At 34.6% G+C, this 18,540-nt stretch overlaps 1 protein-coding gene across 1 annotated transcript in view; it reads left to right on the top strand.

Annotated features, from left to right (window-relative positions):
* Window positions 1–18,540, top strand: part of USH2A (usherin) — a 422,856-nt gene that overhangs the window by 226,454 nt on the left and 177,862 nt on the right. Inside the window, 4 exon segments of the mRNA XM_050709829.1 lie at window positions 2,297–2,456; window positions 2,940–3,111; window positions 7,608–7,755; window positions 14,973–15,124. Coding sequence (XP_050565786.1) covers window positions 2,297–2,456; window positions 2,940–3,111; window positions 7,608–7,755; window positions 14,973–15,124 — 632 coding nt within the window.

Consider the following 18,540-nt stretch of genomic DNA (forward strand, 5'->3'; position numbering starts at 1 on the left):
TTTTTTTGTTAACTTCTCCTCTTTCTTTCCCGTCTCAGCATCCTCTCGAACTGATCCCAAAGGATTTTGCTGCTCTTTTGTCCTGTGTTTCCATTCCATGTTATTCCCATTCTTTTGATTTTTTTCCTATTTCCCTGTCATGTATTTTTGCCTTTTCCATTCCAGGGACTGATACACACATAATAAAGTCCCCTTTTTTTTTTTTTTTATTAAACATTTTCCATCTTCCATTCTCTTAATTCTTGAACAAGTTCCTCCCTCTTCATATTTAACTAGGTACTTACAGAAACTCTTATTCAAGCAAGTAGTCTCATCAGCTAGAGTGTGCATCAAATCATGTTTTTTCAGTACAAGCTACTTTTTCAAAAAAGCAGTTAGTCGATGAAGGATTTTCCTTAAAGATGAGAAAAATATCCCTCTCTCCTGCCATCCCAAATCTCTGTACTATGAAAAGAGTCATCTACAGTAAACAAATGGAAGAGGAGAAATCCACTTTTTCTCTTCTTCCTTCTCTTGTGCTATATTCGCACTAAGTGTAGCTCCACAAGACAATGTCAGCTTAAACAGAGGAATGTGTATTCATTGTTTACAAGGGTATAAATTAAATAGGTGCCACAGATTGCTTTCAGCTGTTCATTCAGGTATTTCTAAAACTAAATTCCTTCTGGTCACTTTTCTACCCACCCAGAATATGGAGTACAGAGATTTATCTTGCAGTTTTCCATCCTCCTCTATACTTTTTGTGGTTTCCCTGATGGCAGCTGGGGGGAAGCAAGGATGCAGGATGGTGTGCACTAACGAGGGCAACACAGTTGGTGCAATGTATGGAGTTTGCTTTCTCTGCTTTCTGAGCCAGCTTGAGCACCTGCTCTGGAGTGTGCCTTCCCCCTCTCACCCACATAAGCACTGCTTAACCCTGGTGGAATCAGACCCATTATGTTGATTAAACATGTCACTGTGTTACAGGCATCCCCTTGATGATTTTTTTTTAAGTTACAACAGTTTGTTTTTTTTTTTTAAACTCACATTTTGCCATGTGCTTTATAGGAAGGATACCACTGAATGATAACTGAGTTTTCAATAAAAATGAAGGAATTCATCTGTCCTTACAAAGACTGGAATAAATCAGGAGGAATTCCATTGCAGTTGGGACTGGGGACACTAGATGAGGGGAAAACTAATGAGAAAGAAGTTGGGTCTATGGTATTTCTGCTTTAGTGATGCCTTTGTCATCCAGGTGCAATTTTGAATTTGTGCTCACAAATATTTTGCACAAAATGATAGTTGGATATTATTTGTTTCTAGAAACACTAGAAATTTTTTTTTTTTGTTATGTATATTTGTTATGTCTTGCAAAAATGCAGAGCTCGTCTGGCTTACTAAAAATTTGCTTTTTATAACACTTATTTTACTTGTACACCCTATACTGTTGCCAAAATCTCAATCGTAAATTCCTTCTTAAAAGATTTGCTCATTAAAATCTGCAATTTGTATTGCAATGAGAATGAAAATGATTAGAAAATTCTGTCTGAATTACTCTCCTACTATAATTTTTCTAACAAACATTCTTAATTAGTACAGGATTCCTAAAGAATATATGAAGCTAAAGATCTTTTGGAATATTTATTTAGCAAAGATTATCCACCATTTTCTGCAGTAGTTGAAACTCAAGTTAACTTATAATAAATAACAACTTAACAGTTGTTTTCCTATAGTATTAGAAAAGTCTCTTACTGAAATTTATATTACAAATGTTTGATGAGGACAAATAGGAGAAAAGAGGCCAGTCTGAGTGGTGGCAACGGTAAGCTTCAGAGCTTCCTTTGTGTTCATGCTTAAAGTGAAATTGCACAGAGTGAATCATTGTGTGTATCAATGCTTGACATTTGTGTAACGTATAGCACATTTTTAGAAAAATGCAATCTGTCTGTTAGTGAATCTATACTTGTTTTCCATTAAATTGATATGATTTAATCATGTTAAGGGTGATCATTTGCCACTGTAGTAAATTAATATAGTATGTAACACCAAAGAGTCTCTTGTGTAACTGTACTGTACACTGCGGCCATCTCAACCGAAGTGAGCTCCCTAGATCTGTTAGTAGTCCAAATTTGCAGTTATTTGCTATTAAACAACAAACACTTCTTGTCACTGTTCTGGGACAAATCTGTAACATTTGAGAAAGATAGGTTCCCCTTCCTCTTGATTTTCTGAATTAACTACCCGCTGAAAGTTACAGAGAAACAAGATAAAATTAATATGCAAAGTAAATTTGCATTTTCTTTTTTTGCCCTAGATTTAGCAGTTTTTACGCCACACCAATTTCTGCTCACTGCCTGCACGCTTGCTGGCTGTACAAACAGTTCCCAGGTCACCTTGTTTACAGCACAGCTGCCACCATCTCACGTAGATGCCCCGGTCCTGACAGTTTTGGATTCTAGAACAATATACGTACAGTAAGTAAGGATTTCTTTTTTCCTGACAACACAATAGTGCATCAGTTTATTCAAGAATTCCAGTGAGTTCAATCAGGGAAAGGGTTTGTGACATAAAATTAAATTTATTATGATTAAATGCATAGAAGTGATTAGTTTAGTGGTTCTGTGCACCTTCTGATTATCACTTGCCAACTTAATTTCCATTTTGTCTTTACGCAATCAGTATAACCTACATATGGGCATAGCCTCTGCAAACTTCAGTGCAGGAAATGTTCTGGTGATATGCCCGTTTTGTAGCCCCTGCTTTGTGCGTTATTGTAATCATTTATCTACTGAATACAAATACTGCATTAGAGTATTTGCCTTAGATTTATTTTTATGGTTGCACAAGTATGTTTTCCAATTCTTAAGATAAAATCCACAAAGTCCCAGTTACATTTTTTTTTTTCAGTACGGTCTGGATCTTTCTCAGTCTTAATCATATTTTGCTTTTATTTGCAGATGGAATGAACCAATAGAAGTAAATGGAATTCTAGATCGCTATATACTTTATATTACCAACAATGAGCAGAATTTTACAAAGTGGAATGTAATCTATAACAGCACAGAACTTTTTCTGGATTTTACTATTCAGCAGCTTTTCCCGGGTACTGAATACTTCATAAAACTAGCTGTAAGTTTTAAAGATGTGTAATGGAGGTGTAAAATGCGGAAAATGATTCCGATTTTGTTAACATCTTAAATGATGGTTCGTGTGTCTGCTTTTTAACCTCTTCTTTCTGAAACTAAGGCTGATGAGCTATCCTGAATAGAGACAGGTGTTTTTTGTTTCAAAATGGGCCCTCAAAAATGTGTATGTAATTTAAACACACATTTTCTTCAGGGATAACTTGAATGTTAATTGGTCATGGTTCTGGTCAAGAATTGACAAGAAATATATGAAAGACTTAAAAATGTTGCCTGCCCCCAACATGTGAAAAAATGTTTAATGTATTTGAAAATGATGGCCTTTCATATTTTATATCATAAGTATTTGCTTTTTTTCATAAAATCCATACATAGAAGGAAATACCAGAAAGGAAAAGAGTTCACTGTACCGTAGCAGTTTGTTTATTCAAAATATTTTAAAAGACCTCAGTGTTTTCATTGCATTTCTATAGTAATGCTTTTGGTTTTGTGATAATATGGAGAAGATTCAGTTCACTAACAAACCTGAAAATATGTATATAAAAGCATGAGATTGTCCCTTGTTTTAAGCACACTGTTGATTTTATAACAATACCTTTATAAGGATATTTGCTTTGATAAATGCCATAGAAAAATATTCCACTCTTGATTATGAATAAATTTACATTTATGTAGACTGGGTATGCATTCATTTTTTTTCCTCCCTTAACATGCTCTTGAATGTTCTAAATACTATTCCACAAAAAAAAAAAAAAAGGCTACTTTCAGGTAATGATAAGGATCTGACTTGAACTTGAAAAAACAAGGATATTCAGTCTAATTAAAGCTTACATTTGTGTTGAAATTAATTCATTTGTGCCCAGACATTTCAGCATAGTAAATTGTATACCATATAAAATAGTACCGTGTCCAAAACTGCAACAGTACTTCAGCAAACACTTTAAACCTTCATAAGCAAGCAAGACTATCAAAAGTATTTGTGCTGTCCTGCTGTGCCACAGCTTTTCTATGCTCCTGCACAGCTCCTGAACACAGGCACAAGGAGAAAGAATCAAAGAAGAATGAACATCTAGGATCTGGAGAGCAAACAGGACCGCCTCATTTGGTAGTTCTGCCTTGGGATATAGTTAGAACAATGAAGTGGTGTGTAGATTTTGTTTTTATTTCACTAAAGTGTACAACTCTTCTCAAAGTTACTGAATACATTTTTAGGAACCCTTGATCTTTATATTTTATTTCTCTCTCTTACATATGTATAAATATATATATACATTTGGATTGACATCAGTGATAACCAGAAACTGAGAGAAAGATAATTGCTTCTGGTGATGGTTAACCAGATAAAATGGTCTGTTATAGGCAGATTAGAAGATATAAGTGTCCTTGCAGCTTTGAACATAGCAAGTCTAAAAGTACATGAGATGCCCAATTTTTTTTGGTATGGTAGAACAGGTAGTCTTAAAATATTTGTACCCATTGTATTTAGAACTTGTCAGAGTAGTTTGAGAACTATGTAAAAGTAGAGATTTACAAGTTATGAAGGTTAAAAGTAGACAATTATTATACTTGAAGCAAAAAGGTAAAAAACAATAAAAAACACAGCACAACAACAAACAAACAATAATAATAATAATAATAATAATAATAATAATAAACAAGCCCATGAGCAGTCCTCTCCCCCCACCCCAAGAAAATGAAACAAAATAAAAGAATCAAACCAAATGCTCCTGGAAAGAAGTCAAAACATTTAGTGTTTCAAATATAGTTTTATCTGAATTTTATTAAAAGTTTTAAAACAAAAACAACAGCATACCTTAAACACTGGAAGCTTTTTTTGTCTGGGATGAGATAGTTTTGTAAGCTAGAGAATTTTTCTTTTGCTTGTTTCACAGGTAACACTAATTTTGTTTTTTATCCATGCAAAAACAGTTTTGGGTTTATGTGGGTAATTGGAAGTTGAGTTATCAAAAATTGCAGCTTTGAGCACTCAGCTCATTAGGAGAATTTTCAGTACCTCACGAGCTGATGGCTTTAACTTTTGTATGGCAAGGTTAATATAAGTACATTAAATAAAGTTAACAAAATGTTTATCTTTGTATGCTGTTATAATTTTTCACAATTGATTACAGCCATTTAATAGGTAGCAATTTTATTGCTACATACTGTAAAAGAGTGCAAAAGCTTTTGTAAACAAGTGTAATGCTTCTTTCCAAAAGTCAGCCGAGAAGTCTAAGGTCACATCTATGTGGTTTAGTACAAGGGGACTTCCTTTTGCTCTGTTCCTGCTCTAAGTTGGATGGATGTGAGCCAGGCCATACTGGAAGCAAATGGAAAGCTAAAAGGCTGCATTTGAAATTAGGTGGGGTGGCACACCATGGCTTGACTGTTTTAATTTTTTAGCTGTTTAATACCTTCTTGCTGTTGTGTTTTACGGGTAGGCTAGCTCACGTGCTAGCTGGAGAATCACTGTATTGTGTCTCATTGTGTGGTGTACATCTGTCCCTTGGTTCTCTAGATGCATTGGTATTTTTTCAAATTTTACCCCAAATCTATTTTTCAGTGAAGTTTAGAATGGCAATACGGGATTCAATGTGGGTGTGGGGTTTCATGGCTTTGAGCTGAATGTGATCACTGGATGTGATCATTGAAGTCCCAACAATGTCCAGCCCATTTGGATGCACTAACCTAAAATTCCACTATTTAAAGTACAGATTAGCTTTGTTTACTGATTTTCACTAGAAGAATCAGAAATTTCATACACCAGCAAGTTTCCAAAATACTAAAATCGATCTTCAGGAAATTCAAGAAAAAAATGTATTGGAAGGCTGCTGTTAATGAACCCCTGAATTAAAAAGCCCTCCACTTCTAGGCAAAGCTCAATGGAATGCATTTAGCAAGGGAGTGATGAACACAGGAGGAAGAGGTCTTCCAGAAGTGTCTTTCTGGACTTCTTCCTGAAATCAATAGGAGCTAAATCATTTGAATAATAGTGTAGCTTTGCTGGAAGTATGATGTTCTTAAATATTTTCCTTATCAAAATGTTAAGAATTATCTGAGCATTTGTTTAAGATGACTTATTTTTAAACACAAACACATTTAAAGTAAATGCCATTTTTGGATGTCCCCAAAACTAAGGTTCCATTCTTTCATCATTATTTCACAGCCCAAACTGAACACAAGGAGTCATTCTTTAGTTGTGTTGGGAGTGTAATTTTCAGTGAAATCAAAATGATCTTGGTATATAAAATAGCCTCTCATTTATAACTAGTTCTTAGTTTTACCCATGGGGCTAGTATATGCCTTTGGAGCAGAGTAGGAAATATGCTGACAGTTCTCTGATTGGAAATGCACTCAGAAATAGGAAATTGAAGCTAATCCTTTAAAATAAAGTACACATGATTAAGAGAAGCATTTTATTCCTGGGTATCTAGACAGGAAGGTTGTTTTTTTCTTTTTTGTGCTGATCCAGAAAGGACTACCTGTCCACTTCAACACAGAGTCAAAAAGCAAATGTTATGCCGTAAGTTTAATTAATGAGTATCTGAATCTTTGTTGAATTCAGGTTTTAATTTTATTGCCAAAAAAAAACCAAAAAGAAATAAATCAAACAACCAAAATATTTAAATCCAGTACAGAATGTATTTTTGTATACATATTTTTAACTTTTATAGCAAATCCTGTCTCTTGTCACTGATCTTAGTGCAAATAATTGAAAAACCAGTGTATGTAAGAGCTAGCTTCGTAGTTTTCACGTTTCCGCATGTGAAACTTTAAAAGCCTGATATACGAGGTGATATGCAATTTCTTGCACATTGTGTTGCTTCATAATCAAGCAAAATGTAAAAGTGGTGTAATCAATCTTGTCTTCCCTGGTAACTGAAATACAAATGATTTGACTATTATCCATAAACATGCAATAATAACTGTTACATATTGATTTATAATAGTGTTTTTTCACAGTTTTAATTGCATCTGCACTACACTCAGTCTGCTGTCATGAAGTACGGGACACTCCAAATGTCTTTTTTTTTTTTTCTTTTTTTTCTGAATGACTATTCATTGAGATAATTTTTAAGTGCACTGCAAGTTTGTCAGTATATTTTCTGAAAGTTATGAGAACTATTTAGTCAATCCAGAAGAATTTTGCACTATACATGATATATGTAGTACTGTAATATTCTTTAACTGTTTCTGTGAAAGCAGTGGAAATCTAATTGTGATTGTTACTCACAGTCAAATGCAAAATACTGAGCCAAACATTAGTATAAGGTTTTATCAATTTTATACCTAAAAACTAAGTATCACAAATAGCACATTTCTTGTTAAGAGGTGACCAAATCTATGATAGGAATATTTTGTGAAAATCATAGACTTACTCAGTTCAGATATGTAAAAAATATAAAACTTTACAAAAATTGCTGGACTCAACAATTATTGGTATTACATTGAAATATGCTTATTTGTTGTGCTTCATATTTTAAGGCTTGCACTGGAGGTGGATGTTCAATAAGCGAAGCTAGCACAGCTGTAACAGATGAGAGTACACCAGAAGGTGTTCCTGCTCCGAAAGCCCAGTCATATTCATCTGACTCTTTTAACATCTCATGGGCTAAGCCCGAGTATCCGAATGGTAAGTGAACTCTTTTAGCCTCAAGTTAAAAAGATGATTAGTAAAGGTAAATTAATATTCTAAATGGCAGCTTATATGTGGTGCTTAATTTTTAATGATCATTTTAGCACATAAAATACCTGAGATAGTATCATTGTCTGCAGCTATGAGATTGTGGTTTTCAGCCTTCTGTATGGTTTCAGTGGCTCAAAAGTGCTCCCTTTTGATAGTTCTTGTGTACTGCACCTCATTGTTTAATGTTTTCCAGGACAATTGAGCTGAGGAATAGGCATTCTTGGAGAATGTCCATCTAGGATGTTCATTCTACCCTCAAATAATACATGAATTTCTTTTACGTTAATTGATAACATGATAACATTAGATGTGTTCTGTGTAATCATCTTGGACGTGTACATTTGCATGGCTGCGGAAGTTAAATAATACACTTTCTTTTGTTTAGAAATATTTTCCATTGTGAACTATCCATACGTAACACTTCTGAACAAATGTTTCACCTTGATTTTATTATTATGACAGTTTATATCACAGCAGAGGAAGCTATGCAGAAATCATTGAATGTAAGTGACAGAAATGTTTTCCTCATTGGGGTATTGTATTGGTATATATCTCAATTTTTTCTTAAAGTGGTTTCACATGAATTTCATTTTTCCCCCTGCAAGTTTAGCCCTGCTTTCAACTGTGGAAGGACACAAGCTGCCTGTACAACTTCACTACAAGGCACTTGAAATGGTTTCCAAAAATTAGTGATTGTAAGGCTACATATTTGTAGCATTCTGTAAGATCTTATGTTACTTTTAAAAGGAAATAAGAGCATGTAATCTACTGTTAAATAATATATTTGATAATTTATGGTTCCTTGTATGGGTGTCATGCTAGAAGATTTTGCCCCCTGGATCCTTAGAAATCCTCTCATCATGTTACTAATACCCCATCAGTGTCTGTGGCTTAGAGGAAGGAAAAGAGGGGAAGGAAAAAAGGAAGAGGGGGGAAAATAGAGGGAAGAAGGAAGGAAGGCCATGTATGTGGGTTAGTGCCCAAGCCCTGACCCATTTCCAATTAAATGGACATTTTTTACATGTTCATACCAGGATCTGATCTTGTTATCCTTGTATTGTAGGGAAAAGCATCCAAATGGTTTGGAGGGTGGTTTAACTAACCAATGCATGTATAAATATATGAATACACACATACGTGTATTTATATATGCCTATCTACAAGACAGGATAAAGACCTATAATTTGATAAATTAAGTTCCCTGCGCTTCCTTTAAAGCAAGTGCAAGTTGGGAATACATGACTAAACTTGACACACTAGAGGAAACGGTTGCCATCCAGAGGGGCCTTGACAGGCTTGAGAGGTGGACTGGTGTGTACAACATGCAGTTCAACAAGGCCAAGTGCAAGGTTCTGCATCTGGGTCAGGGCAATCCCAAACATAAGTACAGGCTGGGCAACGAGTAGATTGAGAGCAGCCCTGAGGAGAAGGACTTAGGGGTACTGGTGGATGAAAAGGCATTGTGTGCTTGCAGCCCAGAAAGCCAACCATATCCTGGGCTGCATCAAAAGTATGGCCTGCAGGTTAAGGGAGGTGATTCTTCCCCTCTACTCCATTTTCATGAGACCCCACCTGGAGTACTGCATTCAGCTTTGGCCCCCCAGCACAAGAAGGGCACGGTCCTGTTGGAGCAAGTCCAGAGGAGGACCATGAGGCTGATCAGAGGGCTGGAGCACCTCTCCTACAAAGACAGGCTGAGAAAGTTTGGGTTGTTCAGCCTGGAGAAGAGAAGGCTCCAGGGAGACCTTACAGTGGCCTTCCTGTACTTAAAGAGGGCCTACAGGAAAGCTAGGGGGAGACTGTTTATCAGGGATTGTAATGATAGGACAAGCAGTAACCATTTTTCACTAAAAAAAAAAAAGTGGGTTTAGGTAAGATAATAAAGAAATTCTTCACTCAGAGGGTGGTGAGGCACTGGAACAGGTTGGCAAGAGAAGCTGTGGATGCCCCATCCCTGGAGGTGTTCAAGTCCAGGTTGGATGGGGCTTTGGGCAACCTGGTGTGGTGGGAGGTGTCCCTGCCTATGGCGAAGGGGGTGGAACAAGGGGGATGGTAGATGGTCTTTAAGGTCCCTTCCAACCCAAACCATTCTATGATTCTATGAATTTGCACATTGTATCTTCTTGTTAATACAGTGTTTGCTGTACACGGTCTGACTCTCCTTTTAAATATAATAAATAGGTTATTAGAAAACAAAATAAATATAATCAGAAAGCTGTGAATCCACACTAGATGAACAACAGCTGTGAGAAGAATCAGAGGAATTTTATAAAAGAAAATATATTCTTTAGTCCCTTGTAAAAGTATTCTCTGGTATTTCTACATCTTCCCATTATTTGAAGCCCATGGAGAATTTTTCCCTTGGAACTGTTGTCATTGTTCAGTAATGTATGGATAGCATGTGTGTTGCTGTTAGACATTTTTTGATGCAGCCAGAATTGGTGGAAGGGACTCAGTATAGTTGGCTGCAGTTGTGGAGAAGGGCTGCTTCTCCTTCCACCTATGAGCTCTTGCCAAGTACCTAAGAGTGGAAGAACTGCTGTCTCATGAGAATTTGACAACCATAAGGGCACTGGGGCCTTCACTTTTTCAGCATAGTGTGGTCTCACTTGCACAATAGTTAACAAAGGTTATGTGAATTTTGTCTTTTCCTTTTCTTCTCCTCCCCCACCTCTTTGGGAGTTTTAAAAGGACTGTATAACTAATAACACACTTTACCATGCTCCTATTTCTTTTTTTTTTTTTTTCAATTTCCTATGTGCATCGCTTATTTCATAAAAATAATTAATAAAAAAAAAAGTTCTAAAACTTTTCACTGAGTAACTACTTGATCAGGAAAGCTTGCATTGTTCAGTAATTTTTATTTTTAATTTCCAGAATATCTTTTGGGCTGCCTAGTGGCCGTATCATTCATAATCACTGTATCTGTCAGTATTTTAAAACTGTGTGGGAGGCTGAAGAATACTGTGGTTGAAAAGACTGAACTATGAGAAAGACCAGCAAAAGGTTCTTTCCCTTAGATTTTGCTGCTTCAGCATTTTAGTGATGTATGTTCATGGTTGGAGGTTAATGAGTTCTAATGTAGCTCCTTTTTTGCAGAAGAATAGAAACTGTTTCCTACTCTTGACTTAACTGGTTCATACTTTCAGTCTACTAGGCGTAAGTAGCACATTTTGAAATTACTGATTTTGTCTTGGTTTCAGGCAGAAACCTCTGAACTGCAACAACTTGCATGTCATAAATTGTCATCTCCTTGGTAGATCTCTGCAGCCATTCCTTTCTCTTCTATTTTCTCACACTATATGTAGAAGTTACTATGCATTTCCATGGGCTGAGGAAGCCCTTATTTATTAGGTGTTGCTGATGTTGAGTAGGTGTGTAAGCTGAATGGGACAGCATTGCACAGCCATAGACTTTACTATGCCTCTTGTGATATATATGGAGTCAACCTGCCTGTTATCAAACGGACAAAGTTAAGGGGGATTAGTATGCCACTCTCGAGGCCACTTATAGCAAATAGTATTACAGGCTACTTGGGTTCTTCAGAAAAATGGCACAAGAAGAAAAAAAAAAAGTTAGCTTTGAGACTTACTGGGCTAAGAGACCACCTAGACGTCAAAGGGTGATGTTATCTGAACATGGACATTGAGTTTCTGGCCTACATTTTTGGTGAATTTAAGGTCAATTTATATTTTGTGAAAAATTATTTCATATAAAGTGGGAAAATGTACACCTATTTCTCTGCCTAAAGTTGCTTCAGATATGTCATTTAATTATCAGGTGTAGAAAAAAGATATTTGGAAAATGATATGCTGAATATGTTTTTTAATGCACATTTTCTTTTATCTTATTTTCAAACCAGCAATAAAATAGTTGAGGAGGTATGACCCTGAGGTATGTTACTTTACAGCAAAACCACTTTCTCCTAACTTCTATCCATATACACGTCAAATATGTAGAGAGTTTTCTTCAGTTTAAACCTAAACTGCAAGTTGGGTTTCTTTTCAAGAGTGGAATGCAGTATAGTCAACAGTGATTTTGTCTTCAATTAAACCAAGATTTAATCTATCTATCTAGACTTAATTATGAATAAACTTCATCATTTCATAGCCACTTTGTGCCCCTTCTTAAGCCTTGCAATCACAAATGTGCTATAATCTCCAATATTTTGTGGATGGTAAGCTCTTCAGGAGTATCTACAAAGTCTTGAAAAATAAGTAAATTTTGGTCTGGCTTTGAACCTTTTCCCAGTATGCTTTGGAAGCATATGCTGCTGAGACAGAGAGCCTAAGTTATTTATCCCTGGCCAAAAAGATTTATTGTCTGATTTAGAAAATGTCTTCATATCTCAAACTACTAACATTTTTGTTTTGAAATATACTTTTTCTTTTAATTCTTTAATTTTCTCCAAAGAAGTCATATAAGGCAAAGGCAGAAATAAAATCGACAGACAATCTATCAAGTTATTAAAGGTGGTTGTTCTCTGACAGTACTGGGATGACTAACAAGAGCTCACGGTATTGACTGTCAGACTGCTCCTCATAGTGGAGATACTGCATAACTCTGTAGTTGCAGGAACACTTTAAAAGAACAGTCCAAGTAATTATTACTGAGTTACAGCGGGGTTTCCATAGAGGTATCTATGGCACCTACATTAATATAAAGTTAGTTCATTATGATTCATGCTGTTACCATAAATATCAAAGGAAATAATGATGTGATTTGTCCATTAGTTAGTTAGTACCACTGGTATAAGTACTCAAAGTACTTTTTTTTTTTTTTTTCTCCCCTGTAAAACACATCCTTAATGACAGTGCTTACGTTTAGGGATGCCCTTATCAGTCTTAAAGTTTTTCTCTTCTGAGATAAATATGAAATATTTTTATTTGATAGTTTGTTTATTTAATGTAGGACAAATATTAACCATTGATGCCCTTGCTTTACAAGCAACTAGATGTGGAACCCCAAGGGATTTTTGCTTTAGGAAGCCTGTCAAATATGGTAGGATTCATAGTGTGTGATTTACCAGGAATTCCTCCCACATATATTTCTCTAGTGTCTGACTTGAGTTTAGCCTCTCACTTTTCTAGAAGAGAAAAGAATTGAGGAGTCTGTGAATCACTTTACCATACACAGCTCTGCATTGCTTTAGCATATTTATCTTTTGAAGTGTAACATTTCAAAGCCCAACTGAAACAGTTGCCTGTATACTTTTATTTATGAAGCATTTCTCCATTGAGAGAAAAATCTTTTTTCAGTTTCAAACAATCTTCCTCAATGTAGATTCAAAAAATTCTGTTTTAAGCGAAGGAAAGATGAATTGAGCAATTTTTACAATATGAAGATGTTTTCCCTATTGTTATTTTTTTTAAGTCTCAAGGGTACGTTATACGTGCCTCAAGATCTGTCATGTCAAGAATAACTGAATGAGGCAGAAGGCAATTCTGGAATATTTTGATTGCAGAATTGCAAACAAGATCAAAAGAACTTGCACTGAAAGTCTGAGTTTTCAAATCTACAGGGAAGTCTCCAAGTCCAGTTGAAATCAATGATGTACAGATACCAAGCTCTTTAGAAAGTCAGACCATAAACATCTGTTTTTTATTCGACCACCCTCAATTATATTTCAGAAAACTAGAATAGCCTCATTCTTGTCCATAATTAGTAAAAATGCTGTAAAGTTACTTAAAAAGGATATCTGTCAACCTCATGTAAAGATTCCTGCACATGCATATGAAACCAGAAGTGGCCATACTAATGGCAACCACTCAGCAATAACTTAAATCTTCACCGTGAAATACTGTGTTTGAATAGAATAAGAATTTCCTTTCTCGTGCTTGCCATAGTGGAGCAAGATAGTATTTGCAGTTTTTTGGAAGGAGAAGTGACAACTACAACTTTGTAAAAAATTGATTGCCATTAGATTTGTATTTTAATGTTCTTTCTGGGTATGTACTTCAGCCTGTGAGTGTTCTTAGAAACTGGGATATACGTACATAAAATGGGAAAATCAGAAGCCATCCTCTGAACTAGCTTCAGTTCTAATGAATCTTTCCATAGTTTTGCATTTAATGGTCTTAAGATTTCATATTTAAAGAGCTTAAAAAAATCAGAAGTGAGAAAGATGGAGGAATATCCCTGAGAGAAATGACTCTTTGTAAGCTCAATATCCATAGTCTAAGCAGATCTATAACGTTCAGTCTTTAGTTCATGACAGTCAAAGCACTGTGTATGTATAGTCTGTACAAGGTTCATGCTAACCCGTCACACAGCTTTGGAGGAGCAGAGATTTAGATTTCCTTATGAGATGAACAGTCCCCTGTGATTTTTGAGTTCGTGTTAGTAAATTACACCAGAAAGACCATTATCCCCTCTAGAAATCTTTTTGATGTTTGCTTTGAAATCGCAAATATGTTTTCTTTCTTTAAATTGAATAGGTAAAAAATAATTCAGGACTTTTTCTACAGCATACAGATAAGGAAACTATAATCAATACTACTGTCTGGTTTTGTTTTTTTTGTTGTTGTTGTTGTTTTGTTTTTTTTAGAAATGTGGCTAAAACTGTTTGCAAAATAAAATAAATTAATGATATGCCTAATTTGTTTGTTGGTAAAATGCACAAAATCTGGGCTAGTTATGAATGAGTATCAATAAGGTGTTTTGCATGACAAAAAAAAAACTTGCTACTGATATATTATAGTTACAGCACTTGTCTGAGTTGTCCTTCAACATTTCAATTATAATGTCAATCACTGTTTTTTCTAGGTCTAAAGCTGTTAAGACATGTGAGTCTCTGAGATGGTTTTGTGTGTCTTACCAGTTTCTCAGCCATATGCAGAGTTAGCTGTGAAACAGATCTGCCTCGATTTTCCTAATTCCAGGGTGATGTTAGCTGCTATCCACTAACAGGTTTATTCATGTGTAATCTTTGGAAGAGTGTAATTGTTTTTCAAAGGATGTGGTCCACCGGTGAGGTTTTCAACAATTAAAGATGGGAGTGTGTATTTATTCTGTTATATACACAGTATTCTTAAATAGTTAACTGCTTATCTGTGAGCTATGTGAAATACTACCATGACCCTTATGTCTGTAGCATTAAAGGTTTTCTTCTAAACTCAGTAGTTGTATGGACATTAAGTGAGTGCTATCATGTTGTTTTATAGGTATTATTACCAGCTATGGCTTGTATATGGATGGTGTTCTGATACAAAATTCATCACAGCTAAATTGTTATGCTTATGGACTTGCTCCTTGGAGTCTGCATTCCTTCAGAGTCCAGGCATGTACTGCAAAAGGTTGTGCTTTGGGTCCATTGGTGAGTACATCTATTTGCATTCTGGGAGTATAATAAATGTCAGATGGCAATGAATATCAGATTAAACGGTGATGATTCACTCTGGTCAGTACTAACCCATCTGGCAAAATGTGACATTTAAAAAAAAATAAAATAATAATCCTGTTTAAGAGCTGCTGAAGATTTGATAGGTCATTGTTAGGCACAGTTCCAAAGTAGAACATAGGTACAGCAAAGAAAGGCAAAATTTGAGGCTGAACCACACATTACTGAAATTAAGTAGAATTAATATGCTTTAAAGGTACAGATGTGGATTAGTCAGATTTATAAGAACGTAATGTAAAGAAAGAGTTACTGTTCCAGTAATGGGAAAATTTCTAGCTGACTGACTGAAAGGACTGAAGTTAATCAGAATTGCAGAAGTCAGAAGTCACAATACAGGAACAAGGAAAATATGGTGATTTGCAAATACCTTTTGAATGCAAATATGTGATCAAAATATTCTACTGGACTTATTTTAACAGTCTTGTACAACAATCCATTTTTTTTCAGCATTTGAAAATATAGGAATATTAAATATATCGTGAAAGCAAGCCTTCTGAGACTTTTTTTTAATATGTTGTTAAACGCTGTTAGATGTATAACTGAGCTGATAAATCCAGTATGATTTCATAGTGCTGTAGCTGATGAATAACTGGAATAATATGTACCATGCTCTATTTGTTTTCAAGCATAAATGAAACCTGTGATAATTCTGTTATTTATTGTTTTGTTTAATTAACCTTATGTGTGCACTTTTAATTTTGTGAACAAAGGAAGAAAAAAGGGAAAAAAAATTTGTAGTCTTTCATGTTGTTTTTTTCTCATTTTTCCATCATAATTTATAATATCAATATATTGTGGAAATATATTCTCTGGAAAGAACTTTCAGGATTTTTTTTTTTTATGTTATGATTTGTTAATCACATTTCTAATATTCTCAAGAATGCTTTCTTTCAAATTCTGGTAACATCATCTCTCTCTAAAAGATGACTAGACTATATAACCATTAAACATTTTACAGCTTGGATTCCTTTGAATGATATTTACTCTTAAGAGCCTGAATGGCTTTTTGCCAGTTTTTCTTTTACATTTTTTGCAACTTCTCATATACCCCAGAAGCAAAGCTTGTTTTAAGGTACTCAATGTGCAATACCCTAATCCATTGTATTACTAGTGATGTTTAAAGACAAGTCATTACCAAACTCTGCATGCAGATGAAACGTATGTTTTCAGTACTTCTGTCCTATCAAATAGGAATTAAAAGAGAGAACAGAAGACCAGTAGTTACGGATATTAAAATATTTTTAATAGGCTTTTTTCATGTCTCCATTGAACTCCAGACTCATGTATTGACTTTTGAAATAATTCAAAGTACGGGTTACTGTAGCTGATATTCATCTGCATCATGTGATCAGTACAAAAATTGTTTTCCAAAGCCGGTGATCCATCTCTAATCAAAGGAATTGAAGTACAACATCTTTATTTAGGCTCACCTAAGTGCTGCCAGGAAATTAAAACATTGCATCTTTATTTGACTTTTTGAAAGATTTTTTTATCAATTATAATATAAATCCAACATTTAGAAAGGAAGAGAAAAAAAAAAAAAGGAGAGAAGAGGAGAGGAGAAGAGGGGAGAGTAGGGAAGGAAAGGGAAGATAAGGGTAGGAAGAGGAGGAGAGGAGAGTAGATTGTTACAGTTTCTGTGTTTCAATTAGTTTTTTACTTGGGTCAGATAGTTGTGTGTTGGATTTTTTTTGTTTGTTTTGTTTAACATGTTGTTAGTGATTATGATTTATTTTCAAGTGAAATGCAAATCTGTAATATGTAAATTCTAAAATGCTGAATTTTAGTCTCTTCCTCCTAAAGCCGAAGTATTGCTTTTGTATCTCCTCTTTTTTCTGCTTAAGGGAAAAAAAAATAAAAAATGGCTTATTAAGAAATAGTGTAACTTCTAATAGATTCTTTGGAGGAATTTGGGAGATCTTATATGCTGATGGTATTGAAATGTGTTAGTTCTTGTAAATATCAGATGCACAAAAAAGAAGGAAATGAATGCAACAGTGGAATGCTTTGAAATGCTCAGTACTGAATTTTACTGCACTGTTTTTAAACTTTAATTTCAGCATTTTTGTGTGTGCACTAACTAAAAGTAAAGAGTATTGTCTTTTAAAATTAGATGGTTGACAATGTTTTTCCTTCATTATTATTCAATTTCTGTTCAACTCCTATGATTGTTACTTATATGTTAGCAGCATATTTTTATTTTTATTAAATTATTAATAAACATCTGAAAATATCAAAGGATTCTGTATAAAGTAATATTAAGGAAACAAAATACGAAATGTGTTTTAGAATACTGAAATGCTGAATGTTTCTATGTCCATTTTTAATGTAGGTTTTTTACACAAGGTACTATTTTTGAAGTGTACTGCAGAGGTGCAACTATACGGGATATTACATGCATTGCACTGATTCTAAACATTATTTCAGTATTTTTTATACTGAAAAAAAATAGCAGTTCATAAGGAAAAGGTTTTGGTATTAATTTTCTCTTGAGAAGCACTCACAAGTTAGAGATACAATACAGCTTTTGCAACTCTCCAGGTTGTAGTGGAGATTACTACGAATTTGTACTGTTTTAAGAATATCTTAATACTTTTTAGTAGTAAAAATAGTTGGTATTTGTTTTTCTAGGTTTCTAATGTGGTGAGTTCAGAGTACCCACATTAAACAGTATAACCATATGGGAAATTAGTTTAGAAAGCACAGTTTAGTCAAATTCTTCCACAAGGATGGTTTTGACTGAAATATCAAAATAATCAATGTGATACTGATCCAGTGAATCTGCGAAACATTTGTTTATCTTAAAGCATTATCATTAGCAAGAATACTTTGCTGACTTTATTGTGGTGGCTCATCTATTTTAAGTATAATCTTGTGGTAACGTAGAGTGTATGAGTATAGAAGCACATATAGAGATATTGATGCACATCAAAGATATAGCCAGATACTTATAAACAAAGGCTTTCCAAATTTTACATGCAAAAAAGTAAAATATTCATATTTCAAGGACAGAGAAAGTATACTTCTTTATTTTGATGATAGAGCAGGTGTGGCATATTAAAAATTATTAGCACTCCCATGAACTTTGCAGCTGAGAGAAACTTAGAAAGGTGTGAAAACATCTTACACTTTAGAAAATACCAAATACATAATGTATGAGAAACAAACTTGTTCCCATAAATAAGGTAATAACAAATTATTTTGTTTCATAGCACTGAATGCTTACTACAAGATATGATATACAAATACTAAATTTCGAGAATTTTGAATGAGTGTTTATTCAAATTAAAAATCTTTCATAATCACTATATTTTCTGGGTCTTTCATCATAC

Source organism: Cygnus atratus, chromosome 3 (genome assembly GCF_013377495.2).
Source record: "Cygnus atratus isolate AKBS03 ecotype Queensland, Australia chromosome 3, CAtr_DNAZoo_HiC_assembly, whole genome shotgun sequence".
NCBI classification, from domain to species: domain Eukaryota; kingdom Metazoa; phylum Chordata; class Aves; order Anseriformes; family Anatidae; genus Cygnus; species Cygnus atratus.